A 12,474-nucleotide genomic window follows, 5' to 3' on the forward strand; every position below is an offset into this window, starting at 1 on the left:
TTCCAAGTTTTTTTGAAGTTAGCCTGCTCATCATTTCTTATAGAACAAAATTATACCATTACATTCATATAGCACAACTTGCTTAGCCATTCCCCAATTGATGGGCATCCTCTCCATTTCCTTTGCTACCACAAAAAGAGCTACTATAAATATTTTTGTATATGTGAGTCCTTTTCATTTTTTAATGAAATCTTTGGGATATAAATCTAATATATTGGTAGATTAAAGGATATACTTAGTTGGAGTACCTTTTAGGCATAATTTCAAAATTTTTCTCTAGAATGGTTTGATTAATTAATGGATTAATCCACCAACCATGCATTAGTGTTCCAATTTTCCCTCATCTCCAACATTTGTAATTTTCCTTTTTCTGTCATATTAGCCAGTCTAATAAGTATGAAATGGCACCTCAGAATTGTTGAATTTGCATTTCTCTAAACAGCGATATAGAGCATTTTTTCATATGGCTATAACTTTAATTTTTTCATCAGAAAACTGCTTTTTATATCTTTTGACCATTTATCAATTGGGGAATGACATATCTTTACTTAAATCTTATCATTTATTTAAGACTGAACTCAGTGCCTAGTCAAATTTCAGGTCCTCTCTGAAGACTTCAATGAATCTATCCCTGGATTTTTCCATCCCCTAAAAGTCATCAGCATTTAAACATTTTTCTTTGAGGAACATTTAAATGTTTTAAAGATCTGACATTTGCTTTATCTTATAGTAATTACATTATAAAGTCCTTGAGGACAGGATTATGGTGTTTATCTCTTTTATATCTCCCAGATCAACTAAGAACACACTCAGAACTGAGATTGTCATCATCCTTCTAGACGTTTAGCTCCCCAACCTCTGGGTTATCCACCATTCTTTCTTCATTTTCATTCATAACACATATCCAGTTAAATGCCAAATATTTTTATCCTCATCTCTAGGATCAAAGAAACATTCTCTACTTGGCATTCAAAGCCCTTTATAATCCTGCCCCCTCCTACCTTTTGGTTTTCTTTCAGCTTATTTCCAATTGGCTGAATACTGATATTGACCTCCTTACTGTATCACTAACAAGAAACTCCATCTCAGATTGTCCCCTATTCCTGGAACACTTTCCTAAACTCTGCCTCCTGGTTTGCCTGGCTTCCTTCACATCAACACTAAAATTCCATTTTTACAGAAAGCCTTTCCAATTCTTCTTAACACTAATGCTTTCCTTGCATTATTTATTTCCTATTTACCTTGTACTTAGCTTTTTGTACATAATTACTTGTATATTATACATATTTATTCTCTCCCCTACTAGATTGCAACCTTCTTCAGGGCAATGGCTGTCTTTTGTTTTTTCTTAGTATCCCCAAGTGTCCAGTATTTGATAGGAACTTAATAAAATGCTTATTAACTATTTCTAACTCCACATCTGTTCCTTTACTCACACAGCTCAATCCTTCTATCACCTTATATAAACCACTACAATCTCCAATTCTTCTAATTGGTTTACCTGCCTCAAGGCTCTTCCCCACTCCAATCTATCTTCCATTCAGCCAGCAAAGTGGTTTTCTTAAACACCAGTCTAATCATGTCATCTCCTTCCCCCAATAAACTCTAGTGGCTCCCAAGTAAATTTCTGGTCAAATAAAAATTCCTCTATCATTTAAAGCCCTCTTAAACCTTTCCACTCTTCTTATACACAACACTCTATACAATATAGTCCAGCCAACCTGGCTTTCTAAGTTGTTCAATAGTCCAATCTTCGACATTCCATCTCCCCAACTATCTATTACGAATACATTCCCTCCTTATCTCTTAGGATCCCTGTTTCCTTAAGATTTGGCTCAAAAACTACTTTCTACTTCTCTAAGCTTTTCAGGATCTCTCTGGTGGTTAGTATCTCTCTCCCTCTTCTCCCATTTACTCTGTAAATACCTGTTCTGGACACATTTTGAATATATTTATGTATGTGCACTTTATCACACCCTCCAATATACCTTGCATTTTATATCCTGCCTGGTTTTAATATTGGGGAGTAAGATGCTCAGAGCTGGTTTCCCTGTTTCTTCCCCTCTACTTCCCTGTCTCCTTTTGTGTCTTTCTTCTTTTCTAGATTGTAAGCTCACTGAGGACATAGATTCTCTTTCTTTTTGTTAAATGTACTTAAATGTTAAATAGCATTTAGCATAATGCCTGGAATACATTTTGCAGGCTCTTTGTATTTATTGTACCTGACATAATAGCACTTACTAAATGCTTGAGTAAGTATTTAATAAACACAACTTGAATGAATTATTAGGAATTAGGGCTCTTCCCCAACTGTTCTTTGATGGTCATATATGAAGTTTCAAAAATTAATTCTTTGGAAGGACCTTTAAGATCATGTAAGGCCAACCTCCCATCTCATATAGAAAAGCACCTCTGATTGGTTGCTATCTAGTCTCTGCCCTAATATTTCCAATGATGAGAAGTGCATTCTGTTACAAGATAGTTTATTTCATTTTTCAAGAGCTCTACTTAAAGAAAGTTCTGATTTTTAAAAGAAAGAAGGCGCTTAAGCACCTTAGTCGGGTGATGAGTTCTGCTTTCACTTCTTTCCAAAGTAAGAATAACATCTTCAACTCACAGGATCATCATGAAGCAAGTACTTTGTACATCTCATAAAAGCTATAGAAACTGAGGGACATGATCCTTGAATGTAGAAAACCAGATCTTCTCTAACTCCACGGGCTCAGCTGTTATGACAAATCCTTCCACCAGATTGGGTGGTTAGACCAAATAGCACCTCCCTTGATGCATTAAAGTACGGAGTCCAAAAAAAATAGACCCCAACAATTTTTTTACTTTCCAGAGTTTAATAACTATTGCTGTTTACTGAAGAACAACAACCAAACAAGTGATTCAACCAACTTTCATTGTTAAGTGGCCAATTGTGTTCCAGAAACAGTGTATAGCAATGGGTAAATTTACAAATCAGAAACTATGTAACCTCAAGGACTTTACAAGAGGGAAATAGCTGGGGATTACAGTGTTGAATAGAGTACAGGAACTCATCTTGGGTTCCAGTCTAGCCTGGGATACTTACTAATTGTATGAACCTGGGCAAGTCAATTAGCCCTGTTTGCCTCAGTTTCTACATTAGTAAAATGTCAGGGAGAAGAAAAGAACAAGCATTTCTTTGCCAAGAAAAGTCAGATTCAACTGAACAAAGGGAAAACAGAAGATAATAGATTAATTCCTACAAAAGTACAAAATGTATGCAAATATTTTTGAACAGAAGGAAGGCACTAGTAATTTGAGAGAGATGCCCACCACCAAGACCACCGGGTTATGACAAATGGGCGGAGGGGCGGAGACAGAGTGTGAGTTTTTATTTTTACTATAGTCCGGCCTCCAACAGTCTGAGAGACAATGAACTGGCCCCCTATTTAAAAAGTTTGAAAACCGATGGCTCTATGGTATTGGAAACTGAACTCAAATAGAGCAGGGGACTTTAAGGTGGATTTGAGGATTTAATTCTATTCTTCCCTCTCCCTTCTCCCACCCATTTAAATCCTATTCTTGACCTGTGCCTTTTCTATCTTCATAGAAAAGGGATCTGTTAGGATAAGAACAGGAAAAGCAAACTCCATTTGCTCTATTCTTTGCTGAAGTTTTCTTTGTCAATAGGCAAGGACTGTTTTTTTTTGTAGCGTTAAGAAGACTACGTAGCCTAAGAACGTTTGCACATAGGTAGAAAGGCCACAAATTACTTAAGATGGATATCCTGCGATCAGGCACAAAAGGAAAACAAGTTTCCAGAAGAAAAGACACAGTTTTAAACTTGCACAATAATGGAGAAGAAAACTTTTTCAGCTCCTTAGAAGTGTAGGTTGCCTTCTTGGGGGAGTGAGACCTCAGCTGGGCTGGGGTGACGATTGTTTGAAGAGGAAGAGTTGAAGAAGGGTTTGGTTTTCAGCTGTTTTTAATGATTGTTTGGGGGGTGGGGGTGGGGGTGGGGAGTGGGATACAATTCTTAGCTACTACTTAAACAACAAAGACTTAATTGTGGTTCTCTAACAAATTCGATCAATGTTCCGGGAATTAAGGTAAGGGAGGCTTGGCCTTCCAGTTTTGGAGCCCATTGCTTTTTCAGTGTTTATTTATTAACACTAAAAGTCAATTGAATAAATAAAACCAAAACAAAAAAGTTGATAAGCAGTTGTCCCCAGTGGGAAAGGGACTAACAGCTGTTTGTCTCTCGGTAACTGAGCAACATCCCCAGCGAACGAAGAGCCTTATTTCCTTTGCTGTCATTTCTTTCTTTTTTTTACGATGTTTCATTTCCACCCCTAAACCGCCAGAAATGACAAAAACCTTGCCTGCACTCGGGGCTCCGATCGCCCGCCACTAACGAGCTTTTGTATAAGTCAGTGTATGTGTGTGAATTCGCGCGCGCAAGGGTTTCTTCAACCATAGAGGTCCCGCTTCCCGCCGGTCCGCCCCCTCCTCCGAGACCCCAGCGGGACAGGGTGGCGGGAGGTGGGGGTGGGGAGAGGGGGTGTCCCCTAGATTCCGTGTAGTGCCTAGACTTGGGCGGTAGGGGCCGCTGCCCCGCAGCCCCAGCTCCAGGCCTGGGTGTGAATAACGGGGCCGGGTTGTAGGAGAAAGGAAACACTATGGGGAAGGGGGAGGAGGCGGTGGCGGCCGGAGGGAGGGAGGAGGAGAGTTCACTTTTCCTCAGGGTGTCAGCGCTCGGAGCTGAGTAATCGTAGCGCGAGGCTGCTGCTGCGGGCGCCTAGGAGAGTGCAGGGAGGTAGCAAATCACCTATCTGGTGAAGGGGGAGAGGCAGAGGAAGACAGACAGCTGCAGACAATCGAGGATCCCGGCTCCGCTGCCCGAAGCTGCCCGGGTGCCGTAAAAGCGAGGCGAGCGGAGCACGGAGATCCGAGCCGCAGGCAGGAGCGCACCGAGCCGGCCGCGGAGGCACGGGCGCAGCGCAGGATGCATCATGAAGAGCTGTCGTCGCCCCTGCAGAGACCCCGATATGGCTGTAAGTGCGCTTGTCGCGCGAAGCCCGAGTGCCCCCCGGGGATGGCTTAACGGTTAGGGACAATAAAAAGCAACCTGTGGAAAGGGAGGCTAACTTGCATAAAGGGGCCCGGATGCGCGGGGAGGAGGGGAAGCGAGGGAAACCGACTGCATGGCTGGTAAAGTTGGAAGCCGTGTTGTAAAGCGTCCTGTGGCTTCTTCCTCCTTCTCCTTTTCTTAGTCCTCTCCAACCGTGCCGTCCATAGTGGAGAGCACCCCAGAAGAGTTAGGTGGAATGTCACAGGCAGCTATCCAGCCTGGGATTGGGGAGGGGGCTGAAAGAGGGGCGCGTTTGGAGGCGGCGTCCTTCTCCCCCGCCCCCCATGCAGTGAGGAAAGTTTGCTGGGGTTGCAGGTGGGTGCTGAGGTCTGCCGCCCCTTAGCGGGCTCTCCCCACGCCTCCAATCTCTACCGATGCCAGGCTATGCGTGGGAGCAAGTTGGCACTCTTAGGGCTAAGCCGGCGGCTCCTCTCATCCCAATCCTGGTGGGAGGAGTCGAGCTCTCTCACAGGTGTGTGTGCGTGTTCAAGTTTGCGTGCGTGAGATTCTCGGGATGTCTGCCCTCCTCCCCCATATCGCTCCCTTTCGCTGGCCCCCAGCCTGAACTGAGGAGCAGTGGGTTGGTTGTAGTGGGAGGGCTGGGGCACTTCGCTCCGGGAAACGAGTTTGAGGCCGCGTGACTTAAAGAGATGGTATATGATTACAGAGTGAGAGGCAGCCCTAGGAAGTAGGCTGCTGGAGAAATGCAGCTGATCATGAGTGGATCTGGCCAGATTAGCACCAACCACGTGGCTCCGTGTACTGAGTTCAGAGTCCTAAACATGCGCCAGGAAGTGGTTTCTTTAAAAAAAAAAAAAGTGTGTATATGGGGAGTGGGGGTGGAGTAGGACGTATCTCTGAGGAGCTGGACCCTGGTCATTAAACCTGGAAGTTCAAATTCATCTTTTGCCAAGGCAAAGTACCGCTGCCAAGGCGGCCGAAGCCCCAGGTGCGGATCCCCGTGGCACCTGTCACCGCATTTGAAATGAGCATATTAAAAACACGGAGGTCTCCAAGAGCCTTCCAGATTGTCATAGACTGGCTGAGCTGGGCTTCCAGGCTACGTGAATCCCCTTTTCTCCAGGCTGCCCTCTTTAGATTGGAGGGTCAGGAGAAGGAGGTTAATGCCTCCCATGTGTATGACATGCCAGTCATACAAGTTTCTGTCCGCCGCAGGAAAGTGCATTCAGCAGTTGCAGTTGACCCAAGGCCCTGCTCGTTCTTGGCTTAACTACAGCACTAGGCAGAAATAGGAGAACATAATCAGAATGCGCTTTTGGGCAAAACAGCCTGCAAACACATCATCTGTTTTAAGTGCTTGTGCATATTTCGAGTACTTAAGGTTAAATGTTCGGGTTGTTTCTAGACTGTCTACTATTACATTGTATCCTGCTTTGTATCCTTTATCTTCCTGTATTAAAAATTGATATTAACAAAAACTGATTGCTTGATGGGTATTTAAAAAAAAATAGCAAGCTACCTCATTTTTTATTAGCCAGACTTTGAGCTGTGGACAAATTGTCTTGTATCTGAAAGGGTTATTTAATGTGGCCTAATCATTTATATTTGTTTCTGGCAACCTCTAGTGCAAAAGAGAACTTTCACCTGTAAGTATAAAGTTTGACATTTAGTGTTCTAAGCCTCTTGTCTGAGAACTCAGAATATATTTGTCACTGAGAGAACATACTAGGAGAATTGTAGGAATGAATAACTAATAATTCATTAATCCATTAAGTGGTGGTTGTCCCTTCCTCTTCCTCATTTGCCTTTGAATTTGTGTGTTTTGTAATTAAATAGGGTTCATTCCCCCTAAAAAATCCTATATCTCATGATCACACTCTTCTTCCTCCACTTTACTCAAACCAAGATTTTAAACATTCAACTTGAACTGTAATTTCATTAAGAAAAAGTAGTAAAAATGGCATATTTAAGTGCCTGCCTTCTGAGCATAAAACAATTTAAAGTTTCTTTATGAAATATAATCATTTTTTAGCAGTTATGTGATTTAAAACCTATTCCTAAGTATTACAGTGGATTAAGGACTCCAGATTTGTGCTTCATATTTCCCCTTGCTCCCTTCCCTTTCAAATATACTGTAGTTGCTCAATTAACTAACAAACACTGGACTGCCAGAAAATCTTTCAGATTCCTCCAGTTTAAGGATCTGTAAAATTCCAAATAGAAGCCTATGCTTGTGGGACTTTTCAATGAGTTCTCCATGAAGGCTCAGGTTTCTGACAGTTGAGAAAATTGCTGAAATCTTTGTTATTCTCACATCTTACCATTGAATTAAATAGTGTAGCCTAACATTACTTGGAAATAATGGCTGTACCTTGCTTTACATATGTGAAGTTATTTACTGTTATAGCTTTATATCTCAGAATGAAACTTAAATCAGTAATGTAAATTGTGCATCAGAATAGGGTGGGGAACAGGGTGGGGAACAGGGTGGATATTGTTGGAAATATAGATGTATATAGAAATATAGATTAGCATAGATTGGAAACTGCACTAACCACTGCCCAAACCATTTTTTCCCCTGAGATGATTGACAATGCTGATACAATGAATTTGAAGTTGTAGTTGTTAAATTAGTAATGAAATATAATAAGGAATAATAAGAAGGGAGGAAGAGCTAGGTGATTGTGTATCTCTGTACAAAATGCAAGGCTGATTCCTGTTGAGAATAGTCTGCTATTTTCTGTAAGACTATGAGCATGTCAGTTGGGCTTACCTGTAGGACCAGTGAGATCTAAGGTCCTTTCCAAACTTAGATCCTCTTATTCAGCTCTTTGTAATTCAATAGTCAAAATTGGGGTGCCTTTTAGAGTTGAAAGGGACTATTCATTTTATGTGAGGAAACTAATTTAGATTCTCAGTTCTATCATTGGGTAAAAGAATCAGATGTCAATAGTGTATAGCACCTCTAATATGCTAGACACCTGTCCTATTCAGTAGCGATACAAAGAAAATTAAACGATCCCTGACTGTAAAGAGTCTATATTCTAAAACTGGTTACCTACCCCATTTAGAAAAATTGGGGAAAATTATTTTTCCAGATATGCTTTAAAAATAGACTGCTAGTGAATATAAAATAATGTTTTTTTGGAGAATAGTGACTTAATTCTAGCTGCTATAAGCTACTTTTGAATAGTATTTTTCTTGAGACAATAACATTTCTGAAATTCCTTCATTGACATTTCTGTATAGTAGCAGGACAACTTTTGTCTTCTACTAGTTTGTGTAATGTCAAGAAACTTGGTGGAAGGCACCTAACCCAGCGTGTTGAGATTGTCATTCTGGAAGATTTATGGGGAGGTGTAGACAAATTTCTTTAGATGAGACAGTGGGGAAGAGTGCACTGTCAGAAAATTCACATAAGAAAAAAGATCTCACAATAGTGGAAGGATGAGCTTAGTTTTGCTACCTCAAATACAAATTAAAAAAAAATTCCATTTCTATTTGATATTAGAAATGAATTCAGCAATGTAACTTACTGCAACAGACATTTTTGATTAGTGCCATAGCCCCTGCAAGGGGCTTATATTGTATTGGAAAGGCACAAGAGTCCTTGTACATTGGTCAATAAATACAAAATAACTTATGGTGAGAGGTTCTGGTAACACAGAATCAGGATAGGATTCATGTAAAAAGTGGCACTTTCGATGGCCCTTAAGGGAAGACAGGCATTTTATAAGGAGCAGGTGATGGAATGCATACATTTCTGGCATGGAGGACTTTGATGGGAAAAAAAAGAGGGTAGAGACTAGAATCCAGTATAGTGAACTCAGAAGAGTGGTAAAATAGGATTATATGGCTACTCAGAAGATTTTTGACTTTTTTTTTTTTTTTTTTTTTTTTTTTAAATCTCTTGGTGTTTTGAAGTGAATTGTAGATTGATACCAGCTGATTCTCACTGAGCGGTTTCTTGGAGTGTCTATGAACCTCAAAAATCTGGCATGCTTCTTTATGATACTTGTTATTAAAGGTCACAGGTGGTATCCTAAGAGAGTGATGAACTTGGGATCTGAATCTATTTCTGACACTTAGCATCCATGTGATAATATACAAGTGACTTAACCTATTTAAACCTCAGTTTTCTTATTTGTAGAGTGTTTAATGCCTATAATATGTCTCACAGAGTTGTTGTGACCACTAAATGAGATGATATATCATCATTTTTCTTTTTTTTTTTTTTTCTTTGCTGAGGCAACTGGAGTCAAGTGACTTGCCTAGGGTCACACAGCTAGGAAGTATTAAGAGTCTGAGGCTAGATTTCAACTCAGAGCCCCAGCTCTAAAGTCAGGAGGACCAATCTACTGCTCTACCTAGATGCCCAAGTCATAATTTTTCTTTGCAAATCCTAAAGGTCATATAAATGCCAGCTATTATCACAATGTGAATCTGCATCTAGGAAAAAAAAAAAAAAAAGAAAGAAATAATGTACATTCCCCATGCTGTACTTTGTAAAAGTTTAAAGAAAACTATGTCAAGTTATCATACCTTATTCACATACACAAAAATTCACAAACCTGTAAGACTTTTTCAAAATTACCAGTTCTGCGCAGGCTGTTTAAGAAAGTGTCAATAGATTTAAGTGTTAGAATTTGATTTTATTTCTCTATCAGATATGGGTTTTTTTGTTTGTTTGTTTGTTTAATTTTTGCACATTTTCTTGCCTAGGTTAACCACTATTAAAGAACAGAAAGGGTTATTATTATCATTATTCTTTTTTTTTTTTTTTTTTTTTTTTTTTTTTTACTGAGGCAATTGGGGTTAAGTGACTTGCCCAGGGTCACATAGAAGTGTTAAGTGTCTGAGATCAAATTTGAACTCAGATCCTCCTGACTTCAGGGCAAGTGTTTTATCTACTGAGCCATCTACCTGCCCCTAGAAAGAGTTATCTTTATAAAATCCCCACAAGAACAACAATAAAAACCTAAAGTTCTGCTGTTGTGATAAACGCAGGTGCCATTGAAGTTTAAATAAAACTTACCAGGAAAGACTGTGGCTTCTTCAATTTGAACCTAGAGGCTCTCTCTATTCTGGGTCACTGATTAGTTCTCAAAAATCACTGGATTTCTGTGATTCTTTTCTGATTCACTCGATGTTTGAAAAGTGTATATTGTGTGTGTGTGTGTGTGTGTGTGTGTATGTGTATATATATATATGGAGGTATGTCTATGTTTTAATAGATATTGTGTTAAAAGATTGAAGAAAAAGCACAAAAATATCCTATTTTTTGTGTGTGTGGGGGGAGGGGTAGCAAAAACTGGAAAGTGAGAGTATATTCACCAATTGAATGGCTGAATAAGCCAGGGTGATGACTTTGAAGGTGATGGAATGATATCATGCTCTAAGAAATGAGGAAACATGATTTCAAAAATACAAAGACTTGGTATGAATTGATGCAAAATAAAGTAAGCAGAATGAGAAGAACCATTTATACAACAATGTCAATATTACAAAAGAGAATTGAGGAATGTTATAAACTGATGAATAGTGAAATGAATAAAACCAGGAGGACAATTTATATAATAATACTATAAAACAAATAACTTTAAAAGCTTTAAGAACTGTGGTCAGTATGACTGATTCCAAAGAGACAATGATGAAATATGCCATCCATTATGGAGATGTTATATATTTAAGGTGCAGTAAATATCTAGCTATATCTTTGCATATGTAGATATTTGTATGGTATGTGTATGGTGTACCATGATATAGATATATCATAAACTTACATACACATGGCCATTGAGGAAATTTGTTTGATTTGCCTATGTGTATTATAAAAAAATTGTTTTTTTTGATGGAGTGGGAGAGGTAGGAGAGTGAGAAATAGATTTTTGTTAAATTTTTAAAATAGGTAGGAGATATTAGAGATGTTAATGTTATATGTACTTTCGGTTGAGATCACTGTATTATTTTTATTAACTATTTTACTTTGTTAAAATAAACCTCTTATAAGGTGGGAATGATCTGTAAATATAAGGCAAAAATGAAATATATTAAAATAGTTAACACTGAAATATTTATTTACAGATTTGTGGGTTTTTAAAAAGATATAGTTTAAGAAAACATCTTTATAGTGTGCCATAACTGAAAATCTAAATGATACAGAAGTTATTTATGTATAAAAATGAAAAGGCCATACATTTAGAATTAGAAGAGATCTCTGAGGTCTTTAAGCTCAACTCCCTTAGTTGAAAATGAGATTTGAGAGATTAAGGACTTGCCTTGGGTCACCCAGCCAGTAAAGGTCAGAAGTTGAATTTGTTGAACCAGTCTTTCTGAGGCTAAATCTAGCCTTCTACTTCATACTTCCAGACAAAGAAACTACATCCCTGTAACTCTAAAATGCTATAACAAACCTTATCCTAATATTTATGATGTCCGATCCTAATAAGAATTGCTCAGCTATGCTCTCCTTTTTCTTTTGCTTCTTAGAGCATTATGGAAATTTAGGACCAAACTAGTCCAGCTACCTTATCTCATAGATAAGGAACTCTGGACACTTAAACACTTGCCTGAAGTCATACAGGTAGTAAGTAACACTATTGGGATTTGAAACTACTTTTGGCTTTCTGTTCCCTATTAGTCATGTGCTCCTTTATTTCCTTGTTGACATATTTATCTTATTTTTTCTTGGAGCTACAATTTCCTGATAACTAGTTTTTCTCCATTTTCATGGGAACTTTTCAGTTGTGTTTCATAATATTTCACAGATGTTCTTGTTTTGGTCTTGTTTGCAGGAGATAGTATGAAGAGCTTAATGTGATAGCATATCCGACTTTGAAAGTTCTCTAGGAATCTTTGCAGCTATCTCATCCAACTTATACACCCTTTTACAACAGACATTCCCTTTCAAGTGAATTGATAAAAAAAAATCAGAGGCTTGTGAAAATCTGGTGCTTAAAGAAAAAGTCCTATCATTCATTTATTTGATAAATTCAAGAAAGAAAATTTGACTTGCTATAATTCTAAGTATTAAAAGTATAGCAATGTAGTGGAAGAATCAGATGTAGAATTAGAATCTGAGTTAATAAATTCCAGTGGTTCCCTACTTCTTTCAGGATTGAATATAAAAATCCCCAATTAGGAATTCAAAACCTTCTTTAACTTGACCCCTTCCTCTTAGTCTTTCATCTAGTGACACTGGCCACCTTGATGTTGCTCAAACCATATCCAGACTACTGGAATTTCCCACTACTGTCCTTCATTCTTAGAAGCCTCTTCCTTCTTTACCTCCATTTCCTGGATTTCCTAAATTTCCTTCAAGTCCCAGCTGAAGTTCCACCTTCTACAAAAAAGCCTTTCCTAGTCCTCTTTGATCCCATTGTTTTCCTTCTGAGATTCCAATTTATTTTGTG

At 38.8% G+C, this 12,474-nt stretch overlaps 1 protein-coding gene across 2 annotated transcripts in view; it reads left to right on the forward strand.

The window, feature by feature from the left end:
- The first annotated feature begins 4,709 nt into the window (after nucleotides 1–4,709).
- Nucleotides 4,710–12,474, forward strand: part of IQGAP2 (IQ motif containing GTPase activating protein 2) — a 323,406-nt gene continuing 315,641 nt past the window's right edge. For both annotated transcript variants that reach the window (XM_074282311.1, XM_074282312.1), the window contains exon 1: nucleotides 4,710–5,024. In XM_074282311.1, coding sequence (XP_074138412.1) covers nucleotides 4,976–5,024 — 49 coding nt within the window. In that variant the 5' untranslated portion in view covers nucleotides 4,710–4,975. The remainder of the gene's footprint in view (nucleotides 5,025–12,474) is intronic.

The sequence above is a fragment of the Sminthopsis crassicaudata genome, chromosome 1, assembly GCF_048593235.1.
Source record: "Sminthopsis crassicaudata isolate SCR6 chromosome 1, ASM4859323v1, whole genome shotgun sequence".
Taxonomy (NCBI): Eukaryota; Metazoa; Chordata; class Mammalia; order Dasyuromorphia; family Dasyuridae; genus Sminthopsis; species Sminthopsis crassicaudata.